General features: G+C 55.8%; 1 protein-coding gene and 1 non-coding gene across 5 annotated transcripts in view; both read left to right on the forward strand.

Moving 5' to 3' along the window:
• Positions 1-25968, forward strand: part of CEP164 (centrosomal protein 164) — a 35575-nt gene extending 9607 nt beyond the window's left edge. For 2 of the 4 annotated variants that reach the window (XM_038754747.1, XM_038754749.1), the window contains 27 exons: positions 852-1004; positions 1922-2053; positions 2494-2571; positions 6721-7029; positions 7347-7433; positions 7712-7795; positions 10356-10441; positions 12136-12243; positions 14163-14426; positions 14791-14946; positions 15061-15277; positions 15418-15495; positions 15761-15877; positions 17434-17556; positions 18044-18187; positions 18699-18782; positions 18894-18962; positions 19179-19354; positions 19571-19694; positions 19924-20000; positions 20283-20490; positions 21300-21407; positions 21875-21995; positions 23499-23855; positions 24636-24702; positions 25208-25330; positions 25551-25968. In XM_038754747.1, the coding sequence (XP_038610675.1) occupies positions 852-1004; positions 1922-2053; positions 2494-2571; positions 6721-7029; positions 7347-7433; positions 7712-7795; positions 10356-10441; positions 12136-12243; positions 14163-14426; positions 14791-14946; positions 15061-15277; positions 15418-15495; positions 15761-15877; positions 17434-17556; positions 18044-18187; positions 18699-18782; positions 18894-18962; positions 19179-19354; positions 19571-19694; positions 19924-20000; positions 20283-20490; positions 21300-21407; positions 21875-21995; positions 23499-23855; positions 24636-24702; positions 25208-25330; positions 25551-25647 (3747 nt within the window). In that variant the 3' untranslated portion in view covers positions 25648-25968. Of the gene's footprint in view, positions 1-851; positions 1005-1921; positions 2054-2493; positions 2572-6720; positions 7030-7346; positions 7434-7711; positions 7796-10355; positions 10442-12135; positions 12244-14162; positions 14427-14790; positions 14947-15060; positions 15278-15417; positions 15496-15760; positions 15878-17433; positions 17557-18043; positions 18188-18698; positions 18783-18893; positions 18963-19178; positions 19355-19570; positions 19695-19923; positions 20001-20282; positions 20491-21299; positions 21408-21874; positions 21996-23498; positions 23856-24635; positions 24703-25207; positions 25331-25550 lie in introns of those variants that run through there. The other 2 variants (XM_038754748.1, XM_038754750.1) reach the window with 2 other exon arrangements.
• LOC119935254 lies at positions 9904-10040 on the forward strand. The gene has a single exon (XR_005453141.1). It is a non-coding gene; the product is annotated as a small nucleolar RNA SNORA7 (small nucleolar RNA).
• Positions 25969-26362: the final 394 nt, after the last annotated feature.

Here is a 26362-nt window from a genome sequence, read left to right on the forward strand (position 1 = left end):
TGCTTACTGTGTGCAGAGCACTGTACTAAGCGCTTGGGAAGTACAGGTTGGCAACATATGGAGGCGGTCCCTACCCAACAGCGGGCTCACAGTCTAGAAGGGGGAGACAGACATATGAGGCAAGATGACACAAAAATATAAAAGGAAAAAGTGAAACCCCACAAAGATTAAAATAACTATTAGATGTCCCGCACCCTATTATTATTATAGCGTCCCTCTCCCTTAAGTGTTCAAATTTAACAAAGAGTCTTTCAAAGAGTTGGTGACAGACACATGAGGCAAGATGACACATAAATATAAAAGGAAAAAGTGAAACCCCACAAAGATTAAAATAACTATTAGATGTCCCGTCTCCTATTATTATTATAGGGTCCCTGCTCCCTAAAGGGTTCACAATTTAACAAAGAGTGTTTCAAAGAGTTGGTGACAGACACATGAGGCAAGATGACACGTAAATATAAAAGGAAAAAGTGAAACCCCACAAAGATTAAAATAACTATTAGGTGTCCCATCCACTATTATTATTATTGTAGGGTCCCTGCTCCCCAAGGGGTTCACAATAAGAGTGTTTCGAAGCATTGGTGACGGACACATGAGGAAAGATGGAGCAGAAATATAAATCCCCACATTCCAGCCCTTTAGTCAGTCAGTCGTATTTATTGAGCACTTACTGTGTTTCGAGCACTGTACTAAGCACTTGGGAGAGTACAGTATAGCAATAGACAGACATGTTCCCAGCCCATAACAGGCTTACAGTCTGCTTCCGACTGGCGGCTCCTGAAGCGGGGCGGCTTCCCGGGTGCCTATGGGATCTTCCCTGAGGCTGACGAGGTGTCTTCTTGCTTCCTCAGGCTGCAGGCCCCTCATTAGCTCCTCTGTATTCGCCCCCCGGGATCCGAGCTCCGGTTCGTGAGTACAGCAAGGCCCCTGCCACCCTCTGTGGATCTCAGAGTGGCCCCACGAGAGGCCGGGCCAAGCCCCGGCTGCGCAGAGAAGCCGTGCTGGTAAACTCACTTGCCCTCTCCTGTCTCCATCTCTGCCTGTCCCCGCCTCTGTCTCTTGGGCGTCTCCGGTGGGTGGCGGGGGGCCCCAGGCACAGAGTGGATGAGTCCGTCATTCCATATTGGGAACCAAATCTCAGGGTGGGTTGCCCCTCCAGAGAGAAGCCGAGCATCGGGGTTAAAGTTGCCCGGGATAGCTGTCCCCGAGAATGCCAACCTGGGGTCTCTGAGCCATCCCTGTGCATGGGGGATGTTTGGTAGGAAAGCCGCACTGAAAAAGCCCACCCTTGTAAGGAGAGAGGGTGAGCCTGGGGCCATCCTCCCAGCTGCTGGACCGACCGGTTGGAAAAGGACCCTGATGCAGCGGGCTTCCAGTGGGTCAGACCGGCCACGTGGACGGACCCCCGGACTGCACTGCAGGGGCCTGGGCAGCGGGGCCGGGGAGAACCTAGCAGGATCCGGCTACTGGATCTTAGCTCCCACCCCGGGTCCTGATGTGCGGGTGTGTGTGTGCTCCTTCTCCAGTACCACCCACCCCGTTCCCTTCTAGGCCCTACTGAGAGCTCGCCTCCTCCAGGAGACCTTCCCAGACTGAGCCCCTTCCTTCCTCTCCCCCTCGCCCCCCCCCATCCCCCCATCTTACCTCCTTCCCTTCCCCACAGCACCTGTATATATGTATATATGTTTGTACATATTTATTACTCTATTTATTTATTTTACTTGTACATATCTGTTCTATTTATTTTATTTTGTTAGTATGTTTGGTTTTGTTCTTTGTCTCCCCCTTTTAGACTGTGAGCCCACTGTTGGGTAGGGACTGTCTCTATATGTTGCCAACTTGTACTTCCCAAGTGCTTAGTACAGTGCTCTGCACACAGTAAGCGCTCAATAAATACGATTGACTGATTGATTCTCTACAGCAGCCGCAGGAACCGCAACCTGTCGGGCCAGGCCGGGATCTCCTGGCAGCCCTGCATGCGGGTAAGAGGCCCCTCAGCTCGCTTGGGTTTGACAAGACCCCCGAGGACGAGGATGAGGAGAGCGATAGCCAGGTAAGTTCGGGGCCCCCAGCTCTCTTGTCCCCTCCCTCCCCATTTCCCAGCTGGACTTGCCCTGGACCAGTGAACTGCGGCTCATGGAGAGACTGCCTTAATGTGTTTGTGGGAGGAGTGGGGTGAGGGGAGGCTTGGAGGGGGTCCCATGGAGACACCATGTCCTGCCCTTGGCTGGCTGGCACTCTGCAGGCCTAACCTCCCCTGCCCTCTGTTGCCTGGTTTTCACATGCTCCTATCTTTCATTCATTCAATCATATTTATTGAGCGCTTACTGTGTGCAGAGCACTGTACTAAGCGCTTGGGAAGTCCAAGTTGGCAACATATAGAGACGGTCCCTACCCAACAGTGAGCTCACAGTCTAGAAGGGGGAGACAGAGAACAAAACAAAACATATTAACAAAATAAAATAAATAGAATAAATATCTTGTGCTCTGCAGACTCCCCCGGGCGCCTGGGGTCTCCTCAAGAACCTGCACCTGGACCTGGAAGCTCTGGGCGGTGGCTTTGAGTACCAGGTGAGAGCCAGCGGGCGAGAGAGTGGGCGGGCGGGCAGCCTGGGCCACTGTCCTGGGCATCTATCTCTCCACCCATGAGTTTCTGGGGGAGGTGATCGGGCCTGACTTGGCGTCGGAGGGAAAGCAGGCTGAGATGAACAGAAGGAGTAGAGCCCTCGTTGGTGCCAGTGTAGGGGTGGAAGCAGTGTGGTTCAGTGGAAAGAGCATGGGCTTCGGAGTCAGAGGTCATGGGTTCAAATCCTGACTCTGCCAATTGTCAGCTCTGTGACTCTGGCCGAGTCACTTCACTTCTCTGTGCCTCAATTACCTCATCTGTAAGACGAGGATGAAGACTGTGAGCCCCCGTGGGACAACCTGATCACCTTGTAACCTCCCCAGCGCTTAGAACAGTGCTTTGCACATAGTAAGCGCTTAATAAACGCCATCATTATTATTATTATACTGACTTGGGCAGGGGGGCTGGCAGGGAGGACCCCGGCCTTCGGCTCCCGTCGCACACGGCTGGTGGGTTCATCTCTCCAGAAATAGGGAGGCCCCCTGGCCTAGAATGCCCTCCCACCGTACATCCGCCAAGCTAGCTCTCTTCCTCCCTTCAAGGCCCTACTGAGAGCTCATCTCCTCCAGGAGGCCTTCCGAGACTGAGCCCCTTCCTTCCTCTCCCCCTCGTCCCCCTCTCCATTCCCCGCATCTTACCTCCTTCCCTTCCCCACAGCACCTGTATATATGTATATATGTTTGTACATATTTATTACTCTATTTATTTATTTTACTTGTACCTATTTATTCTATTTATTTTATTTTGTTAGTATGTTTGGTTTTGTTCTCTGTCTCCCCCTTCTAGACTGTGAGCCCACTGTTGGGTAGGGACTGTCTCTATATGTTGCCAGCTTGTACTTCCCAAGCGCTTAGTACAGTGCTCTGCACACAGTAAGCGCTCAATAAATACGATTGATTGATTGATTAGTTGGGTTCTCACCTCCTGCCAACAGCCCCTGGCTGAATCCGTGACCCACGGGCCCCCGAGGCATGGGAAAGGCCAGACGTGAGAGTCTGTGATGCCCTTTCTCCCCTTCTGGCCAGGATCTCAGATGGACACTGATAGAGTACCCCTCTTCTGGACCGTCCCCACCTCTTCTCCTCCCTGTCTGGAGCCCGAGAGATGCCCCTACCCTCCAGTCTCTCTGGTGCGGTTTGTCGCTTTATCTTTAGTTCTCCAGTTTGTTTCCCTTGTTTGAGCTTTGCTTCTTCCTCTAGCGATCTGGGTTCTCCTCAACACGCTATCCAACCTTGGCTTCACGGACTCCGTCCTCTTCTGGTTCTCCTCTTATCTCTCCGGTCATTCATTCTCAGTCTCTTTTGCAGGCTCCTCCTCCCCCTCCCATCCCCTTACTTTGGGGGTTCCCCAAGGTTCAGTTCTCGGTCCCCTTCTGTTCTCGATCTACACTCACTCCCTTGGTGACCTCATTCGCTCCCACAGCTTCAACTATCATCTCTGTGCTGATGACACCCAGATCTACATCTCTGCCCCTGCTCTCTCCCCCTCCCTCCAGGTTTGCATCTCCTCCTGCCTTCAGGGCATCTCCATCTGGATGTCTGCCCACCACCTAAAACTCAACATGTCCAAGACTGAACTCCTTGTCTTCCCTCCCAAACCCTGCCCTCTCCCTGACTTTCCCATCACTGTTGACTGCACTACCATCTTTCCTGTCTCACAAGCCCGCAATCTTGGTGTCATCCTCGACTCCGCTCTCTCGTTCACCCCTCACATCCAAGCCGTCACCAAAACCTGCCGGTCTCAGCTCCGCAACATTGCCGAGATCCGCCCTTTCCTCTCCATCCAAACCGCTACCCTGCTTGTTCAAGCTCTCATCCTATCCCGTCTGGACTACTGCATCAGCCTCCCCTCTGATCTCCCATCCTCGTGTCTCTGCCCACTTCAATCCATACTTCACGCTGCTGCCCGGATTGTCTTTGCCCAGAAATGCTCTGGGCATGTTACCCCCCTCCTCAAAAATCTCCAGTGGCTTCCCGTCAACCTAAGCGTGAAGCAAAAACTCCTCACTCTTGGCTTCAAGGCTGTCCATCCCCTCGCCCCCTCCCACCTCACCTTCCTTCTCTCCTTCTCCAGCCCAGCCCGCACCCTCCGCTCCTCTGCCGCTAATCTCCTCACCGTGCCTCGTTCTCGCCTGTCCCGCCGTCGACCCCCGGCCCACGTCATCCCCCTGGCCTGGAATGCCCTCCCTCCGCACATCCGCCAAGCTAGCTCTCTTCCTCCCTTCAAGGCCCTACTGAGAGCTCACCTCCTCCAGGAGGCCTTCCCACACTCAGCCCCCTCCTTCCTCTCCCCCTCGTCTCCATCCCCCCGTCTTACCTCCTTCCCTTCCCCACAGCACCTGTATATATGTATATACGTTTGTACATATTTATTACTCTATTTATTTTACTTGTACATATCTATTCTATTTATTTTATTTTGTTGCTATGTTTGGTTTTGTTCCCTGTCTCCCCCTTCTAGACTGTGACCCCACTGTTGGGTAGGGACTGTCTCTGTATGTTGCCAACTTGTACTTCCCAAGCACTTAGTACAGTGCTCTGCACACAGTAAGCACTCAATAAATACGATTGATTGATTGATTGATTGCTCGTTGGAGCGATCGGGGCTGGGACCTGTGAAGGTCTTAGATTCCCAAGTATCATGATTTGAACCCGGGGCACCTGAGGTTCTACAGGCAGGAGCCTAGACTCCGTCCAGGTTGAATTTGTCTGTTTAGCACTGGGGACCTCTGAGCAATCAATCAATCAGTGACATTTATTGAGTTTTTACTATGCGCAGAGCACTGTACTAAGCACTTGGAAGAGTTCAGTACAACAGAATTAGCAGACACATTTCCTGCCCATAACCACCTTACAGTCCAGAGGAGGGAGACAGACATTAATATAAGTAAATAAGTTAGTTATAAGTAATTTAAAGGTATGTATATACCTTGAGGGCAGGGCAAATATCAAGTGCCCAAAGGTCACAGATCCAAGTGCATAAGTGACACAGGAGGGTGAGCAAGCTGGGGGAAAGAGGGCTTAATCAGGGAAGGCCTCTTGGAGGAGATTTGACCTTAATCAACCAATTAGGAAGAGGCACCCGTTGCCTTTTTCTTTGCTGGATGGGAACTTTGGGTTTCGGGAAAGTTGAAAGGGAGAAGAGCTGATTTTACTCCAGGATCTTCCATCCAATCACCTGGATTATTTTCCCAGGTGAATATGTCATGAGGGAGTCTCACCCGATTCCCGTCTCCTCTGGGGATTGGAGTGGGTGAGGGCAGCTAGGAGAATCCCGGGAAAGAGCCTCCAGGCTCTGGGTGGGCGCTTGGGAGACAGTGAAGAACCCTAGTTAATGATATATGTTTGTACATATTTATTACTCTATTTATTTTACTTGTACATATTTCTTCTATTTATTTTATTTTGTTAATATGTTTTGTTTTGTTGTCTTTCTCCCCCTTCTAGACTGTGAGCCCGCTGTTGGGTAGGGACCGTCTCTATATGTTGCCAACTTGTACTTCCCAAGCACTTAGTACAGTGCTCTGCACACAGTAAGCGCTCAATAAATACGAGTGAATGAATGAATGAATGGAGGTCTTCCCGCCACCTCAGACTTAACATGTCCAAAACCGAGCTCCTCATCTTCCCACCCAAACCCTGTCCTCCCCCTTGACTTTCCCATCACTGTAGACAGCACTACCATCCTTCCTGTCTCAGGCCCGAACTCTGGGACAAATGGCAGAGCCAGGATTAGAACCTGTATATATGTATATATGTTTGTACATCTTTATTACTCTATTTATTTTACTTATACATATTTCTTCTATTTATTTTATTAATATGTTTTGTTTTGTTGTCTGTCTCCCACTTCTAGACTGTGAGCCCGCTGTTGGGTAGGGACCGTCTCTATATGTTGCCAACTTGTACTTCCCAAGCACTTAGTACAGTGCTCTGCACACAGTAAGCGCTCAATAAATACGATTGAATGAATGAATGAACTGGGCTGGCCAGGCTCTCAGAACTCCATGCTGGTCCCTGCCCATCAGGTTGTGTGACCGTGGGCTAGCCATTCAGCCTCTCTGGACCGCTCTTTCCCCGTCTGTGTGTCTTCAGGAGACTCCACAAACCAGCCAGCGAGAGGAGGGGAAAGACATATCTCTCAATTCCGACTCTGGGGACCCCCCGGCTGCGGACCTGCTACTGAGCCATGGCATGGACGGCAGTCTGGGCAGCGTGGCTGGTGATGGGCCATGGGAGAAGCCAACCAGTCTACGGCTCCAGGGGAAGGACGGCGGAGAGGAGCCCAGGCCTGCGGCCACCGGTCAACAGGCAGAAGGGGCGGAGTCCGGGCCAGGCAAGGCGTCCGACCAGCCAGTGGAAACGTCCAGCCTGAAGAAGGACCGCAAAGGGGACAACAGCGAGGTAAGTACCGCCAGCTGGGGGGCTCCTAAGGGTCAGGCCACCCGGGTAGTGCCCCCACCATTGCCCTGAGCCGGGACCCCGGCACACTAGCCCCGGGGAGACGCTGGCCCCATTGGCGGTGCCGAGAGCTTGGAACCCCCAGCTCCAGGAAAGCCCAGCCTCTTTTCCACCCTGGGGGCAGGACAGGAGCTGGGGTGGAGGGACCAGGCTTTTGGTTGTGAAAACTGAGCAGAATTGACCAGAGAGTGCCTGACCCCCTGTTTAGGGCCAACGCACACCCAGCCTCTCAGGGAGCGGCCTGCGGTGGGGGGTGGGAGGTTTCTCCTCAGGAGTCGGAAGTCAGCGAGAACCTGTGGGAGTTGCAGCCCTCGATCGGGTCCAACCCTGACTCATTCCTTGGCCTGGTGAGTTGGAGGGTTATCGGGCTGCCCTCCCCATCTGCCAGACCCAGAGGTCCTCCCCCTCCCTCACTCAAACGTCTGGCCTCTGGGCTCTGCCCCCAGAGCGGTGTCCGATTTTCCCCTCTGCCCCTACTCCTTTGCCCAGGCTGCCCCCAACTATAGCTCCAAACCCTCCCTGTTGTTGTGGGATGGTTGACCTCCACGGGCCTCCAGGAGCTAGCTGGCTGGCTTGGGGCTCTCCTTGGATTCCTCCTGCCACCAGTCGCTTCTCCCACCCCCAGGACCTAGGCTTCCGGACTCGGCTCACCGAGCACCTGCTGGAGTTGAACGAGCTGTCCCCGGCCCCGGACCGACTCCCTGGGGAGGTGAGTTCCGCCTGCCGCATCTCTGGGGAGGGCAGCCCAGGCAGGCGACGTGCTCCCTCCCCCCGACAAGCATTATGTGGGAGAGGTGGGGAGTTCAAAGCAAGGTGATCCCGTGGAAGGGAGGAAATTAGTGCTTCTGGGCCCGGCCCAGGGAAGCTACAGCAGCTGGTCCCACAGCCATGGGCTTTATCCTCCAGCTTCTCCTGCCCTGCATGCCAGTTCCCTTCAAATGTTTGGCACTCCTTCTAGCCCAAAGGGCCTGGTCATTCCCCTGCTCTGCTTCAGTCTGGGCTAAGCCCTCTGTCAGGGAAACTTGTGCTGGGGAGGGGAAGAAGAAGGAAGAGGAGTTGTTCCTGCCCTCAAGGGGTTTCCAGCTTCATTGGGGAATTAGGACAGAGCCTGGCCTAGTGACTTTGGGCAAGTCACTTCACTGGGCCTCAGTTTACTTATCTGTAAAAATGGGAATGACTATCTGTTCTCCCTCCCAAGCACCTAGTACAGTGCTATGCACACAGTAAGTGCTCAATAAATACCATTGATCGATTAATAGTAATGGGTTATAAATTCCCTCTATACTGTAAGCTTGATTTGGGCAGGAAAAGCGTGTACCAGTTGTTTAATGTACTCTCACAAGGGATTAGTATAGTGCTGTTCACACAATAAGTGCTCAGTGAATGCCATTGATTATTATTATTAATAGTAATAATAATAATAATGGTATTTGTTAAGTGCTTACTCTGTGCCAGGCACTGTACTAAGCGCTGTTTTCCCTCCCTGCTGGACTGAGAGCCTCATGTGGGACAGGGAGCAGGGCTGATCTTATCTTATGACTACCCCAGAATTTAGCACATAGTGAAATTTCAGTAAATATCCCCTACCTCCCTACCCTGCAATGGCCTAAAGAGCAGAAAGTCCAACAGTATTCCCAACACTGCTCTCTTCTGGTCTGTTCCTCCTCAGAGTCTAAGTCCGAAGCCAAAACCCTTCCCTGCCTCGGGGCCGACAGGTTCTTTGGGCCAGTTCTGCCGAACAGCCCGTGGTTTGTTGGATTCCCTGCCAGAGGCCTCAGAGGGCGGCAGGGTCAGCTGCTGGAATGGCTCACGCTGTCTGAGCTGAAGGCGTGATGGGAGTGGGTGAGAGGCAGTGGAGTTTGAACTGTCCGGCCAGCATCCCTGCCATTTTTAATTTGGGCTGGAGGAGAGAGTACCGGCTTTCATTCCAGTCCCGCCCCACCTTGGAGTCTGTCCAGGTGGCAAAGCTGGGTGTCAGGTGCCTGCAGGAGGCTGAGGGATGAGAGTGTGGGTGAAGAGACAGGCTGAGGAGAGACCCCTGGGCTTTTCCAGGCCTAGGGAGCTCCAATTAGGAAAGAAAGCTGAAACTCTGTCTTGTCCCCACAACTTCATTTACCCTTCTTCATCCCGAGCTGAAGAGCTTCCCCTTTTGCCAGCCCAGGTGGGTATTGCTAACCCAGTCTGGCCATTATTTCTGGCCAGATGGGCATTCACTAGCCCACCTTATTGGCATTAGCAGCATCCTGCTCCAAGTCCTCCAGTGCCCACACCCTGTGACCCCAAGGCTTGAAGCCTACTCACTCGAAGTCCCATTTCGTGCCCTTGTAGCAGGGCACAGTGGGCACAGAAACAGAAATGGGGTCGGGGCAGGGAGTTCCTGCCTTGACTTTGAAGCTGGGATTCACTACTGTCTCTCTCTCCTCCTTTCTTTTCCTGGGAGCCTGGCAATCCCAATCCTGGTCCCTCAGACGGGGCTGGCCTCTTTGGGGAGATCAATACCTGTTTTCCCATCTCCTTAGATTGTGAATCCCATGTGGGACTTTATTATCATGTATCTACCCCAGAGCTTAGTATAGTGCTGGGCACATAGTAAGCTCTTAACAAATACCACAGTTATTATTATTATTGTTGTTATTATTATCATCAATCAGTCAGCTGTATTTTTTGAATACTTTGTTCAGAGCAATGTACTAAGCACTTGGGAGAGCGCAATATAACAAGAGCTGATAGACATGTACCCTGCCCACAGTGAGATTACGGGTTAGAGGGGGAAACAGACATTAATGTAAGTAAATAATTACGGATATGTATATAAGTCCCCTTTCAGGGTCACACCTGGAGAGTTTCCAGTACTCTACCAGTCTCGGCTACGGGAGGGAGAGTCAAGTAGAGGCCTACCATTCCATTCCTAGCTTGGCCAGTGGCTAGTGAGTGGAAGGCAATCTGCTACAAGTCAAAACTCACCCGTGCTGGGCAGCAGCAGCACGGGAGAGAGTCGAGGGCGGAGACTCGAGTTTACTGTGTGGAAGGTGGTAGTGGTAAACCACTTCCATACTTTTACCAAGAAAACTCTATGGATACACCAGCAGAACGGTTGCAGATGGAGAGCGGGGCGTTCTGGGAGAGATGTGTCCGTGGTGTCGCTATGGGTCAGAAATAACTCGACAGCATAAGACCAGACCTCCCTTTGCCCTTCTTCCTTCCCTCCCTCCATCCATCCATCCATCCCCAGTCTTGCTGGTAACGGAGCAAGGTGTTTCTCGCCACAGGCCCCAGAGCCGGGAGAGGAGGGCGGAGACCAGAGCCGGCTCCTAGTGGAGGCATCCCAGCCTGGACACAACCGAGTCCTGGAGAGGTAATGTGTGTGGCGCTGGTCCCTGAGGTCCGGCAGGGGAGAGAGAGTCTGCCTCCCAGTCCTGGGGAGCAGAGGGGTGTGTGCCTGTTTGAATGAGAAATAGAATCTGCCTCTCACCAAAGCAGGAGGATGAACTAGATGACGTCCTGAAGGGACATAAACATGCTGCTTTGTGGCCAGGGTGGGAGTCTATTTAACCTGCATCCCTATGCAGCCCAGGGGTGCCCGGGGTAACCTGACCTCGTGAGTGGCCAGTGAGGGTGGGGCTGGACTGTGGGAAGACAGGACAGCAGACACTGCTCAGCCTCTCAGGATTTTTCCTGGCACTTCTGATAACCCTCATGGCTCTCTTCAAAGTGACCCCCATCAAGTTCCTCATTGCCTTCTCTCTCTCCCCTGTATTCCTTCCCCCTGCAACGCATTTTCCCTTATTTTTTCTTTGTCCTTATTTCTGACACCCTCAGACAGAGTGTGTGTGTCGCTCTCTCTCTCTTTGTCTCCATGACCTTCTAGGACTCTGGACGTTTTCAGTTATTAGTCTAATGCTGAATAACATTTTCCAGGGAGGTGGCTAATCTGGAGGGACACACCCCCCCCCCACCCCCGCCATGGGACCCCAGAAACCTAGCGGGGGATCAGGTCTGGGTGGGTGGGTAGCTTGGGACCCAGGTGGTGAACTCTTTGGCTCTTCCAAATCTTCACTCTTCCAAATTGTCCTTGCTTCCCCACTCTAGACCATTGGCTCGAGATCAGGCGGGGCTGTGAGCTCGTTGTGGGCAGGGAATGTGTCTATTATTATATTGTATTCTCCCAAGCTCGTAGTACAGCGCTTTGCACATAGTAAATGCTCAGTAAATACAATTGAATGAATGAATGGAGCATAGCCCTCAGGTATGGGGAAAGCCTTTCAGGGGTGGGACTAGAGGAAGCTGCAGGGCTGGTCCCACTGGCCTCCTCCCTTCAGAGCCAATTAGACCCTGATCCCCCTAGCTGCATCCCTTCTGCCAAGTACTGTGAGCCCGCTGTTGGGTAGGGACCGTCTCTATATGTTGCCAACTTGTACTTCCCAAGCGCTTAGTACAGTGCTCTGCACACAGTAAGCGCTCAATAAATACGATTGAATGAATGAATGGGTACTGGAGCAGAGATAGATGCAGAGGGGCCTGGGCCTGGAGGACAGCAAGAGATGGCAGCTTCCAGTGGGCCCCAGGCTGGTCAGGGTAACTCCAAAGCCCCTGGGTGAACAAGTGGCCTCCCCAGACCTAACTCCATTCATGACCCTGATACCAAGGACCTCCTTCCGCTGCCAGGCTGGGCTCGGCCGCCTGGATGCATCTGCTCACTGTGGCAACTCGGAGATCAGTGAGCCGGGTAACACCGGCCAGATCCCAAGCCCCTGGCTCTCGCCTCTGGGCCCACATGGACAGAAGGCCACGGCCACCCTAGTCCATCTGTCTGTGGGGGTGGCTGCCCACAGAGGGGTCAGTCTGGTCCGTGCCGGCCAGAGGAACTCGCCACTGTGGGGGCACCACTAGTCCAGGTTGTGCAGCCTGGCATTGGGGGAGTCTCTGCGGAGAGAGAACTCTGGGGCTTCCCTGTCCCCGACATTGTCACCCCACCTATAAACCTAGAGGACCGAGCCCCGATCCTCCTGCCCAGAATCTAACCCCTTGTTTCCCTTTTAATCTGCCAAGCGAACGGAGTCAAAGCCCCCCCAGGGCCATCTGGGCAGAAGATGGATGGTGCGGGACCCCTAAGGAGCCCCAGGAAGGCAGCCCCATTGCTGGCAGTCCCCTGCAGGGGTAAGCACCAGTCGCAGCCGGTCCTCATGTCTGACCCTGGTGGCCCCTGGGGGAGTCGGGGGAAGGAAGGTTGGGCGGGGGGGGAGGAGAGAGAGAGAGAGAGAGAGAGAGTGTGTGTGTGTGTGTGTGTGTGTGTGTGTGTTTGAGTGATTCTGGGAAAAAGGGAAACAAAGGGCTTAGGGGTGTCTGTAGCACTGCCTCCTCCCCAGGCTGGAGTGAAGTGGGTTGGAGTTGGGGCTCCCAAGGCCTCCAGCTGCACCTGTTCCCTCCCAGCATGCCCCACAAATGCCCAGTAGGAACAATCAGCTTTGGCCCTGCTCTCTGCAGCCTGTCCATGGTTTTGGCTGGGATCCCCTTGGGCGCCTCTCACTGTTTCCCAGCCAGGATGGCCTGGGGTCTCAGAGAGGTATGTGTTCTGCTCCTCCTGCTTCTGCCTTGCCCATGGAGAGGAGGCCCGCCCACCTCTACAGGAGGAGAATTCTCCATTTCGGCATGCAGGGCTTTCGGGGGCCTTGTTCTGTGGATGTTGGTAGCGCTGGGATACCTGTTCCCTGATGGATGGGTTCCTCCATCCCGAGTCCTAAATGGCAGGAGAAAGAGAGTCAGGGAACAGAGACCAGCCAGGAGGCAAATCAATGGATTCTCCCCACGGCCTGCCTGGCGGAGTTGAGGATTCCAGGGCAGCTGCTGGGAGAGCACCGGGCTTGCCAACTTGAAATTTCCTCTGCCTCCGGAGATTGGCACAGTGCCCTGCAGGGGCTCCATAGGCCCCCTGCCATCACAGACCAAGCAGAGAGGAGCCAAGCCAGAGGCTTTGGCCACCTGGCTCTCTGCTCCCCTGGGTGGCCCCAACATGGGGGGATGTAATCTCACTGTGAGTAGGGAATGTGTCCGTTATATTGTTATATTGTACTCTCCCAAGCGCTCAATACAGTGCTCTGCACACAGTGAAATACGATTAACTGACCCCACTGACAAGTTCCCACCCTGTCATTCATTCATTCATTCTTTCAATCGTACTTACTGAGCACTTACTGTGTGCAGAGCACTCTACTAAGTGCTTGAAAAGTACAATTTGGCAACAAAGAGAGACAATCCATACCCAACAATGGGCTCACAGTCTAGAAGTGGGGAGACAGACAACAAAACAAAACAAGTATAGGCGTCAATAGCATCAATATAAATAAATAGAATTATTGATATGTGCACATCATTAAGAAAATAAATAGAATAATAAGTTTGTACATATATGCCCAGTGCTGTGGAGCGGGGAGGGGGGTAGAGTAGAGGGAGGGAGTAGGGGCGGTGGGGAGGGGAGGAGGAGCAGAGGAAAAGGGGGGCTCAGGCTGGGAAGGTCTCCTGGAGGAGGTGAGCGCTCAGTAGGGCTTTGAAGGGGGGGATGGGTGCTTGTTTGGCAGATGTGAGGAGGGAGGGCATTCCAGGCCAGAGGTAAGACGTGGGCCAGGGGTCGACAGCAGGACAGGTGAGAACGAGGCTCAGTGAGGAGGTTAGTGGTGGCAGAGGAGCAGAGTGTGTGGGCTGGGCTGGAGAAGGAGAGAAGGGAAGCGAATATGTTGCCAACTTGTACTTCCCAAGCGCTTAGTACAGTGCTCTGCACAGTAAGCGCTCAATAAATACGATTGAATGAATGAATGAAGTAAGAGGGGGCAAGGTGATAGAGAGCTTTGAAGCCAGTAGGAGTTTTTGCTTAATTCGAAGGTTGATAGGCAACCACTGGAGATTTTTGAGGAGGTGGGGGGCAACATGCCCAAAGCATTTCTTTAGAAAGATAATCCGGGCAGCAGAGTGAAGTGTAGACTGAAGTGGGGAGAGACAGGAGGTTGGGAGATCAGAAAGGATGCTGTTGCCGTAATCCAGTCGGGTTAAGATGAGTGTCTTGTCTTCTTGTCTCTTGGCAGGCAGAACGTAGACCCCATAGTGTCTCCCCAGCCCCCCGAGGCCTCCCTAAAGGACATGGAGAGCCTAGCGGAGGATGTGGAGCCAGACCCAGAGTCAGAGCCTCTGCCGGAGCTGGAGCCGGAGCTGGAGCTGAGGCGGCTTCAGGCGGAGCAGAGGGAGGAGGTGCAGCAGGAGAAGGGGCAGCAGCAGCAGCAGGAGGAACTGAGGCAGAAGGCAGAGGTGGAGGCGCCCAAACTGCCGGAGCCGAAGGAACAGTCCCTCAGGTCCTGCCCCTTCCTCCACCCCCTGCCCAGCCCTGAGCCCACAGGGGCTCTTTGGTTCTGCCAGGCCTCGCTCATCACCCCTCCTCCTGTCCTGGCATCCTGGGCACAGCTCAGCAAAGGGAGTCCGGGCAGCCCCTGTAGAGGCAGTGCTTAGAACAGTGCTTGGCACATAGTAAGCGCTTAACAAATACCATCATTATCATTATTATTATTATTTTGCACTCATCGTCCCCCCTCAAGACAGGGGACCTGGCCAGCTCCTATAGATGCACTCATCCCCTTGAGGCAGGGAGAGAGGACTGCTTTAAGGCCCGGGGTCTTCTTTAAGGCCCCCTGTGATGGCACACCTCATCTCCCTTCCCAGGGCCCTGAAGGAGCAGCTTCAGGGGACCACGGAGGAGGAAGAGGAGGAGGAGGAGGGCGAGGGAAAGGCCTGCGTATGCGAGGAGGGAAGCCAGAAACCATCCAGATTCAGAGCCCAGCTCCAGTCCAGCTGGCAGGCAACTGAGGACCAGATGAGGTGAACGCCTCCCCCACCCTTGGGGAACGGAGACCCCAGCCCCATGAAGCACAGAGCAGACCTCCCAATGGCCCCTTCTCCCCTCTCTCTCTTGTTGCCCTCTACCTGGGCCAGGGCGGAGCAAGCCACCAAGCTGCAGGAGTTCAGGGAGGAGCTGGCATCGCGGTTGGCCGCCGAGAGGGCCAGCTTAGAGCGGGAGCAGAGGCAGGAGCTGGAGCATCTCCGGGAGGAGCTGGTGGCCACAGAGGCACGAGAGCGGGCAGCGCTGGAGGAAGAGAAGGAGCAGGCACTCCGCCAACTCCGGGAGCGCCTGGAAGGCGAGAGGAAAGAGGTGGGGGGCCTGGGGCAGGTCAAGGGAGTGGGCAGGCTGGGGTAGCCCAAGAACGCCACTCCCTGGAGGAGCGACTCTATCCTCAGCTCTGCCACGTAGGGCCAGATCTGAAGGCCGCTCTTGGCTCTCCCTGCCCCCAGGCCGCGGCGGTGCTGGACAGGGAGCATGCGGCCGACCTGGAGCGACTCAGGGCTTTGGCCGAAGAGAACCACCGTGAGGTACGAGAGCCTCAGCCACCCGGAGACCCAGAAGGTGTAGAGAGCCAAAGGAAGTGGTGCTGGCCTGGGTTGGTTTTCAGGCTCCCAGGGATGTGTCTGTCAGGAGCTGGCCCGCAGCCACTTGGGATGGGCTGGAGGGAATGGGGACTTGGGTGGGGGTGGGCCACCTATCTCCCTCCTCACCTGTGGACTCCCTGGGAATTGAGCTGTCCCTGGGGACCCCTCCCCTCCTGCTCCCTCCCCGCTACACAGTTCTTTACCGCAGGTAGAGGCGGCTCTCGAGAAGCAGGTCCCGGACGTCCAGCAGCGCGCGGAGGATCTGGGCCAAGCTGAGCAGGGCATCCAGCAGAAGGCGCATCTGGTGCTGGAATACGAGCGAGAGGTAGGGCCCCGGGCCCCACTCCCCTCTGGAAACTTCTCTGGCCCTAAGCATAGGTGATGATGGTATTGAAGTGCTTACTATGTGTCAAGCACTGTTTTAAGCCCTGAGGGAGATACAAGCTAATCAGGTTGGAGACAGTCCATGCCCCATGTGGGGCTCACAGCATTAATCCCCATTTTACAGGTGAGGTAACTGAGGCACAGAGAAGTCAAGTGATGTGCCCAAGGTGTCACAGCGAACGAGTGGTGGAGCCGGGATTAGAATAATAATAATAATTTTGTTATTTGTTAAGTGCCTACTATGTGCAAGGCACTGTTCTAAGAGTTGGAGAGGATACAAGGTGATCAGGTTGTCCCATGTGGGCTCACAGTCTTAATCCCCATTTTACAGATGAGGTAACTGAGGCACAGAGAAGTTAAGTGACTTGCCCAAAGTCACACAGCTGACAAGCGACAGAGCCGGGATATGAACCCATGACCTCTGACTCCTAAGCTCGTGCTCTTTCCACTGAGCCATGCTGCTTCTCTAGAACCCAGGTCCTTCCTACTCCCAGGCCTGTGTGGTATCCATTAAGCCATGCTGCTTCTCATAGGCCACCCGTCACCGGATCCCGTCTGGGCCGTTGGTCCCAGGGCCCCGGGTGGATCCTGCCCGCCTGGTAAGGTTGGCAGGAAGTGGGGCACAGCTGTATTCACGGAGGACCTGTCCCCGTGACACATGCAGGGCCTGTGCCCGAGGAACTCAGTCAACCAATCAATCATATTTATTGAGTGCTAATTATGTGCAGAGGACTCGCGGGACTGGTGGGCCCCGTGCCGAGGTTGGAACCCTCTGGGTGGTGCCCCAGCCGCCCCAAACAGTCCTTACTTTGGGGAGGGTGTAACATTCATTCATTCATTCATTCAGTCGTATTTATTGAGCACTTACTATGTGCAGAGCCCTGTACTAAGCTCTTGGGAAGTCCAAGTTGGCAACCTATAGAGACTGTCCCTACCCAGCAGCAGGCTCACAGTCTAGAAGGGAGGAGACAGACAACAAAATAAAATAAATAGAATAAATATGTATAAATAAAATAAATAAGTAGAGTAATAAATACGTACAAACATATATACATATATACAGGTGCTGTGGGGAGGGGAAGGAGGGGAAGGGGAAGCACATAGTAAGCGCTTAACAAATACCAACATTATTTTTATTAAGCTGTGAGTCCCAGGTGGGATGGGGACCACGTCTGGTCTGACGGAATCGTCCCCCCACCCCACCCAGGGAGGGCCCAGAAAGCTGGGGTGGTGGGGAGGAATAAGAAAGCTTGGCTCCCCCAGCCCCAGGAAGGCTCCTCCCCCGACTCCAGCGCAGACGCCCACCATCTTCTTCGCCCCAGGGCTTCGCCCCCAGCCCCACGTTGGATAGTCAGGACGAAAGTCAGGATCAGAGCTCTGGGTTGACTTCCCCTGCTGCCGCCCCCATCCCCTCACCCAGACTTCAGAGACCCCTGTGCCCCTTGAGGTTGTTGCAAGAGCCGGACCCCCACATCCCTGACCCGCCCCCCCCCGCAGCTCAGCGACCTCCTGGCAGAAAAGCGGCAGGTTGTGGAGAAGGATCATGAGAGGAAGATGGAGAGGCTGAGGGAGGAGCACCAGCTGGCCCTTGCTCGAACCCGGCAGCAGTATGCCGAGGAGGTAACTTGACCGGGACACTCCAGAACCAGGCACCCCAGCATGGAGAGAGCTGAAGGTCTGAGCAGGCAGTGGTGTCTCTGGGACTCCTGCTGCTGTTCCCGGAGTGGGGGTTTGGGGCCTCTCTGTCACTGGCCTGGTTCCACTTTGATTACAGGGTCAGGGAGATGTGGTGTGGTCCCAAGTGCCTGAGATCTCTGAAAAAGAATGGACTGGCCCTGCTCTGGCCTCAGGGAGCCCCCAGGGTCCAGTGGAGATGAGATGGACACAGTCCAGCCTTCGGATCCCCCTGTCCAGTGGGGGAGACGAGATGGACACAGCCCTGCCCTCAGGGAGTCTCCTGGTCCATTGAGGGAGATGGGGTGGACACGGTCCAAGCCTCAAGGAGACCCCTGGGACCAATTGGGGAGACAGGGTAAACTCATCCAGAGACTCAGCTCTGCCAGTCCCTGTAGGAGTGCTACCCCCCTGTATGCCCTCCCCCTGGCAGGAGAGGCAGCAGCGGGCAGAGCTTCTGGAAGGCCTGAGAGGAGAGCTGGAGCAGCTGCGGCGGGCACACCATGCGGAGCGGGAATCGGTGCGGCAGGAGCTGGACGGGCAGCTCGACGACCTGCGGCTACGGCATCGGGAGCAGGTGCTGGGTGAGGGGTGGGAGGAAGGCCTCGCTACTGCAGCTGTGGAGGGGGGCAGCGGGCAGGCCCTCCTCCTGCAGCGGTCGGGGGGTGATGGGAAGGCCTCACTACTACAGCTGAGGGGGGCGGTGGCAGGCAGGCCACACTACTACAGCTACGGGGTGGGGCGAGGGCAGGCCCTGCTACTGCGGCTGTGGGGGTGTGGTGGGCAGGCCTGCTATGGCAGCTGCCAGGGGTAGCAGACAGGTTTGCTACTGCAGCTGTAGGGGACGGAAGGCAGGCCCCACTACTGTATGTGTGGGCTGTGGCGGGTACACGAGTCCTGCTGGGACAACTGAAAGCCCCAGGTTTGAATGCCATACTGCTCCCCGCAGAGTGGGGGTTTCTCTTGGCTGCCCCAAAACAGCCCTGTGCTGGGTAAGCAGAACCCCTGGCATGGGTGACTTGGCATCCCAAGGGCTCAGGAGTCACTGCCACATGCTCTCAGCCCCGCATCCCCCTCTCCATCTTCAGGAAAAGAAACTCCATGACTTAGCTCTGGAGCTCGAGACTCGAACGAAAGCCACCCGGGCCAGTCTGGCACAGCTTGATGTCCAGGTGGGTGAGGGGGCGTGGTGACAGAGGCCCCAGGCACCTCCGGCTGGCAGGCCTCCCCTCTCCCACGCTGGCTGCCTGTCCCTCTCCTGACCCCATTTGGCTCTGCCACAGGAGGAGATGGTCAGGAAGAAGCGACAGCAGCTGCTGGATGACGAGAAGCAAATTGCCAAGGAGCGAGAGGTCAGTGGTCTAGGCCCCTCGGTCCGTCCGGTCCCCCGGGGGCTCGGGTCTTGGCACCTAAGGATGTGCGGCCCCCAGCCCTAGCCTGCCCAGCCGATCACCAAAGGGTGGGTACACCAGTGACATGGCGATGGGCCACGGGGCAGCAACGCCCAAACTACGGCTGGGTGGGTGTGACACATTGGCACCACAGTCCCGCTCTCCCACCGGGTCCAGGAAGCCGCAGCCTCCCGCCAGCACCTACAGGAGGCACGAGCGGAGCAGGCCGCCCTGGGCGAGGCCACACGAGACCTGCACCGGGCAGTGGAGGAGCTGCGGGCCCACAGGGCCGACCTGGAGTCGCAGGTGGAGGAGCTGCAGGGGCGGAGCCAGAGGCTGCAGCAGCAGATCAGGTGGGAGCCTGGGACCCCATGCTGCCGGGCTGGAGGCGGGGAGCCAGGACACCTGGGGAACTGGGGCGGACAAGGCCACCAGCCTGTCTCACTCTGACTCCGCCTTCAGGGTGCCTGGAACGGAACTGAGGCTACTAAGGGAGAGGAGTGAGCTCTGGCTCCCCACGATAGCCAGGTCCCTGGGCCCCACTCCTCCATCCCCTCCCCTTCCCTCAGGGACCTAGACAGAGCCGCCCAGAGGAAGCAGGAGGCCTTGGATGTGCTGGTGGCCAGGGAGAGCCCGGCCACTCCTCCTCCAGAGGGGGCCCTGCTTATTGAGGACCTGCAGAAGCCAGAGCCTGTGAGTAGGGGCGGACCCAGGGGCTGGTTATCTGGGGGCTGGAGGGGAAGGGGTTGAGGGAGGGGATAGAGCAGTGAGTGGGGGTGGAGCTAGGGGCTGGCTGTTCAGGGGGCCTGTGAGTGGGGCGGAGTGAAGCCCAAGGTCGCACTGGGGGTTAGGTTTGAGCCCAGCACATGAGGCTGTCATCAGTCCCAGTTTACCCCAGCCCTCTCCCACCCCTGCCCCTCAGAACCTCCCCCAGGAGCCTGCAGTTCCGCCCTCCCTGGACCACCAAGACGACGACAGCAGCAACTGCCAGCTGGATGAGTGAGTGGCCAGAGGTCCGGGAGGTGGGGTCAGGGAGCATGGCCCGGGGGGGTTGGACTCCTGGAACCCAAACTCCAACCTGGTCCAGTAAAAAGGGAACAGGGCTGGAAGTTGGGAAAACCGGGCCCTAGTTGTATCCCTGTCACCCAGTAGCTGCCAGATCTCAGGCACTTCCTTTAACTTCTATGAGCTTCTCTTTTTCCCTCTGTAAAATGGGGGGGAACGATCACTGCCCCTTTCGACCTCTGACTCTTATTATTTGTTATCTGTGCCCTCTGCCAGAATCCGACACTTACTGTCCACCGAGGGAGTGTCCCTCCGCAGCGCCAAGGAATTCCTGGCACGCCAGACTCGGTCCCTGAGGAAGCGGCAGGCCGCACTGAAGGCCGCCAAGCAGCAGTGGCGCCATGACCTGGCCAGCCCCCAAGGGGTGTCCGAAGGCCCTGCTACCTCCCTGGACTTGGAGGATGTACCCCGGAGCCTGAAGGAGGTGGGGGTGCCACCATGGGGGAGCGGCAGCCTACAGAGGAACGGTGGGAAAGGGCCCCAGTCTAGGGAGCAGCGGTGTGGGGCAAAGTCACAGAATCACAAAATTCCTGGGATTCCTGGGTGCAGGATCCCTGGAAAGAGCTCATTACCATTTTATTCTGAGTATACATTGTCTCTAACTCTACGCCAACCCCTGGTTTGAGGTTGCTGCTGTCCCACAGATGGGAAACAGAGATTGTCTTTTGGAGAGGGTGTTAATCATCCCTTCTCCTTCCCGTCCTACTCAACCCAACAGGATAGGTCTTTTGGTAGGGTTGGGGTCTGGGGTCTTGGATTAGGCAGCGCCAACTACACCCAGGCTGGCTGGTGGAAGAGGCCGGACAGGCCCCAGGCAAGGACGGGAGGTGGGTGACTGGATTGAAGCTGACGGGGACATGGCTTCGAGTGCAGGGTGTCCTGTCCCCCCCCCCGCCACCTCCCATCGAAGCAGCATGGCTCAGTGGAAAGAGCACGGGCTTTGGAGTCAGAGATCATGGGTCCAAATCCCGGCTCTGCCAATTGCCAGCTGTGTGACTTTGGGCAGGTCACTTCACTTCTCTGAGCCTCAGTTCCCTCATCTGTAAAATGGGGATGAAGACTGTGAGCCCCCTGTGGGACAACCTGATCACCTTGTAACCTCCCCAGCGCTTAGAACGGTGCTTTGCACATAGTAAGTGCTTAACAAATGCTATCATCATTATTATTATCCTTCCCTCCATGTCTGGGTGCTGCCCGCCCCGCCTCCTGTTCTGCCCTTCCCCGGAGTCACAGGAGACCAAGCACCTGGGCGAGATCAGGTCAGCCATGCGCCAGGGCCAAGCCCTGTTGAAGAAAAAGGAAGAGAGGCTGAGCCAGCTGGAGTCCTCCCTGCGGGAAGAGGTGCCGCCCTCCCACTGGATCCCAACTATCCCACCTCCCCATTGTCCATCTGTGCCCGGTCCCCCCCTCCCCCCCCACTCCAGTGGGCAGTCTGAGGTAGGAGTCGGGCCCCACCTGCCCTCGACCGGTTTCTGCCCGGTGTTACAATGGAGAGCGGGGGGAAGTGGGGAGTTCATTCATTCAATCGTATTTATTGAGTTCTTACTGTGTGCAGAGCACTGTACTAAGCACTTGGGAAGTACAAGTTGGCAACATATAGAGACGGTCCCTACCCAACAGCAGGTTCACAGTCTAGAAGCCTTCCCCAAACTGGGCCACTCCGCGCCCAGAGGCCTCCTGCTCTAGTCTCGTGCACTCCTTCCGCCCCGCAGAGGTCAGGGTCAGAGTCAGAGTTTTGGGTTTACCAGGGGTTCTTCGCGGCACCACGGGCCCCAGTGGGGATCAAAGACAACTGTGTCTCGGCCCAGCTCTCGGATGACAACTCCTTGAGAGGAGCCTCCTCCCGCAAGAAAGTGGTGACCTTTGACTTCAGCGATTTGGAAGACTCCAGCAGCAGCACACTCTCCTCCTCATCTCCAGGGACCCCAGGTAAAGGACGTTGGCTGCTGGGCAAAGCCCCACCTGTGTTGGCCAATGTGAGGAAGGGGCTTCCCAGCTCTTGACCTTCTTGGGGAGGGGCGTCCAGCACTTTTGAGCCTCATTTGGCTCATTATGCGCCTCATTATGAGAAGCAGCGTGGCTCAGTGGAAAGAGCCCGGGCTTTGGAGTCAGAGGTCAGGGGTTCAAATCCCGGCTCCACCAATCTCTGGGCCTCAGTGACCTCATCTGTAAAATGGGGATTAAGACTGTGAGCCCTCCCGTGGAACAACCTGTTTACCTTGCAACCTCCCCAGCACTTAGAACAGTGCTTTGCACATAGTAAGCACTTTATAAATGCCACCATTGTTATTATTATTATTCGTCCCCTCCCTCCATCCCTCTGGAGCCTGTTTCCCCCAACCCCATCAAAGGCTTTGCACCTTGCACTTAGCCACCCTCTCTTCTGCTGTGGCCAGGGTTTGGTCCAGCCCACTCCTCCCGCCACCTCCTCCCTCTCTCCGGGAAGAAGAGTTAGTATGGTAGTCTGAGCCACATGCCAGTCTGAACCACCCCCGGGCTGGAGTGGGGCCCCCCATAGATGGAGTGGGAGGAGCTGCCCGGGCCCTGGGCACGCAGGCTGCCCACTCTGGGAAGGGAGAGAATGAAGTGCCACCAAAGCGTATGGCAGCTGGAGCATCAGCGGAACTAAAGCAGCGTGGTTCAGTGGAAAGAGCCCGGGCTTTGGAGTCAGAGATCATGAGTTCAGATCCCGGCTCCGCCTCTTGTCAGCTGTGTGACTTTGGGCAAGTCACTTAACTTCTCTGGGCCTCAGTTCCCTCATCTGTAAAATGGGGATGAAGACTGTGAGCCCCCCGTGGGACAATCTGATCACCTTATAACCTCCCCATTGCTTAAAACAGTGCTTTGCACATCGTAAGCGCTTAATAAATGCCATCATTATTTATTATTAAATCACCCAATGGTTTGACCCTTACCCCAGGCACGGCCCAAAGAGCAAAAAGTCCAACCACATCCCCAGCTTCACACTCTCCTGGTCTGTTCCGCTCCCATGCCAGAGTCTGCGGCCGAAACCCTTCCCCGTTGGAGACTTGAGCTGGGTCCCCCACTTCCTTCTCCTCACGGCTGTCTCTTGGCCAAAGCCCCTGGCTTCTGGCCCTGCCTCCTGTCCGGCCCTGACTCGGCCTCTGAGCGGGCATAGCCCACCTGCCAGGTCCTGGGGTTTCCCCTCTGCAGATTGAGCTGGGAGCTAGGGGCTGGGGTCCTGCCCACAACCCTCCCTCTGCCACTCAGCCTTCCGGATCCCGGCCTGGGCCCGAGGTTTGGAACAAAAGTTCAGAAACCTCACACTTAGGAGGAGTTTGCACACAGATAGGCAGACAGGCCGGCCAGCCTACTGGTCAGTCAACACAGCCAAGGGCTGAAAGCAGAGACTACAGGGAGGGGGTGGCACCATCTTGCCTTTTTGACCAGCTGTCCCCACCCTCTCTGCAGACCCCCAGCCGGACCTGCCGCCTCCCCAGCACAAGAAGATCCAGTTTCTGAACAGCTCCCTGCAACACATCACGAGGGAGCTCAATGGGGTACTGGGCGTCCTAGGTTCTCTGAGCTCCCAGCAGTCTCCGCTCTTCACCCCTGCCCCCGGGCCGATGTCCCGGCCGCCCACCGCCCCGGCCACCTCCACTCCATTCCCCACCTCATCCAGGACCTGGGCTCCCCCCGCTGCCCCTCCCTCGCCCGCAGCCTCCCTTCCTAGCCAGTGGGCCTGGCGCCCCAACCCCAGCCTGGCCCCTTCTGCCGCCCAGTCGGTGGACAGTTTCCTGGAAGAAAAGTGGCGCAAGTATTTCCCAGGTAACACCCTGTCAAATTCTCTGCCATCCCTGTCCACAGCCCTCTGTCCTCCCTTCAATCCCAGGGTGGCCCTGCTAGGAGCGACCAGATTCCAGGATCCTTAATTGGGAGGGGTTCTCTCACGGTCATCTAGTCTAACCCCTAACGAGGCTCAGTGGAAAGAGCACGGGCTTTGGAGTCAGAGGTCATGGGTTCAAATTCTGTCTCTGCCAACTGTCTGCTATGTGACTTGGGGCAAGTCACCTAACTTCTCTGTGCCTCAGTTACCTCTTCTGTGAAATGGGGATTAAAACTGTTAGCCCCACGTGGGACAACCTGATCACCTTGTAACCTTCCCAGCGCTTAGAAAAGTGCTTTGCACATAGTAAGCGCTTAATAAATACTATTATTATTATTATTATCCCCCTGCCTCCAAAGGGTCTGCCTATTTGGGTCTGGCACAGCTGGGCTGATGAGCAGACATGACTCAGGAACTGGGGACCCTGCTGGCCTCTAATGGCCTCAATCAATCAATCAGTGGTGTTTATTGAAGGCTTACCATGTGCAGAGCACTGTACTAAGCGCTTGGGAGAGTACAACACAACATTGTTGGCAGTCACATTCCCTGCTCATAATGAGCCTACAGTCTAGAGACAGACTTTGATGTAAATAAATAATTTGTAATATAAATTTAAGGATATGTGCGTAAGTCACAGATCCAAGTGTGATTCTCCCTCATGCTAGGCTGTACCAGCCTCCCCTCACCCCACCCACCTGTACCCATCTCTCTATTCGCTCCAGCTGGGCTTCCGGTACTGAGCAGTGGACCTGCCCCGCTGGAGAACAAGCTGGGCTACGTGTCCGCCAGGTAAGACCCTGCTTCTGCTTTGGGGTGGAGGGGTGAACGGGGGCGTTGGCGCTCCGTGGACTGGGCGGGCTTCTTGGGAGATAAACCCAGCAAGGTGGGGACTCCATCAGAGGGGGCTGTGGGGCTGTCCACCTTGGAGCCATGGAGAGGATTGATCCCCCCCAACCAACCTGACAGGATTGTCCGCCCAGGCCACATGCTGGTTGTCATGGCAGTAGTTGTATTAATGGGGGCCCGCTGGGGTCAGTGCTCTGCGCCAGCACTTGAGAAGTACAAAATGCAAGTGATTCAATCCCTGTCCACATGGATGTTCCACTCCAGGGGCCTCCTTCCAGGAAGGAGCCCCCTCAGGAAGGCTGGCCCTGGGGGACCACAGGGGAAAGCAGGGCATGCTGGGGACCGGGCTGCAGTGGCAGCCCCTCTGGCTATTTAGAACCCTGAGATTTCTACCTCATCCCTTCCCCCCCACCCCCCACCCTTTTCTCCTGCCCGACCCGCTCCCCAGCGAACAGCTCCGTCTGCTGCAGCACACTCCCCCTCGGGCCCACAAGGCGGGCAGCCTGAGCGTCCAGCACATGATCGAAGCCAACAAGAAGTGGCTGGAGCATTTTAAGAAGGACCTCAAGGTGTATCCTTTGTCCTCTCCTGCCTCCTCTGCCCATCTGAGTACGATTTGGGGAACATCTGAAGTGCTGAGCTGGGCTACAGATAGGGTCCTCACCAACTGTTTACTGACCAAACATGGCCAGTTGGGCCAGCATGCCCACTCCGTATCCCCCAGGCCAGGCACACCAGCTTTGCACGCAGCGTTCTGTCCTGGGCTGACCTTTCCTTGACCACCCTGCCAGTCCCCTCCTGTCCCACACGCCCAGGCCGTCGGCCAGCCCGGGCATCCTGCAGCTGGGCCTGGACGAAACCAATCAGCTGAAGGTGTATCACTCCTGAACCCTGGGCCGGGAACACTCCTTCTCCCAAGTGCCTAGGGAGCAACTGCACCTTATGTCCTGGACCCAGCACTCCTGGGACTGGACACTCCCGGAGAAGGCCTGGGTGGCCCGGAGCAGTGGATGCTGGCTATCCGGCGCTGAAATAATTCCCCATTCCTTCACACTACGCCTCCTCCCTCATTACTCCCTGCTTCGGCCGGCCCTGGGGTCTCAGGAGGCCCAGGGCAGAGGGAGGGAGGGAGAGAGAGGTAGCTATGACCTGTCCCCAGGGACAGACAGGGGACAGACAGAGGCGGGCAGGATCCAGCCCAAAGCCCAAGCTCCCAGTGGGGCTCCTTCAGGAGACCAAGGAATTTAGGTTTCAGGCTGGATCCAGCCCCAGATTCTATCACCTTTTCTGCCCGTGGAGCCCTGCTTCAGTGGGAGCTGGTCTCCTGCTCTTGTCCAGTTAATCAGTCAATATTTATTGAGTGCCTACTGTGTGCAGAGCACTGGACTAAGCACTTGGGAGAGTACAATCGAGTTAGTGAAGCACAGATCCCTGCCCTCAAGGAGCTTAGTCTAACAGTGACTCAAATTAATTACAGGAAGGAAGGAAGTAGTAGAATGAAAAGGTGTGTGTCTAGGTGCCTCAGGTGTTTGTGAATAATTAAAGGGTCGAGGGAGTGCTGAAGGGCTGAACTAACAGTTGGAGGGATGTAAAATGGGGAGAT

Source organism: Tachyglossus aculeatus, chromosome 11 (assembly GCF_015852505.1).
Source record: "Tachyglossus aculeatus isolate mTacAcu1 chromosome 11, mTacAcu1.pri, whole genome shotgun sequence".
In the NCBI taxonomy this organism is placed as follows: domain Eukaryota; kingdom Metazoa; phylum Chordata; class Mammalia; order Monotremata; family Tachyglossidae; genus Tachyglossus; species Tachyglossus aculeatus.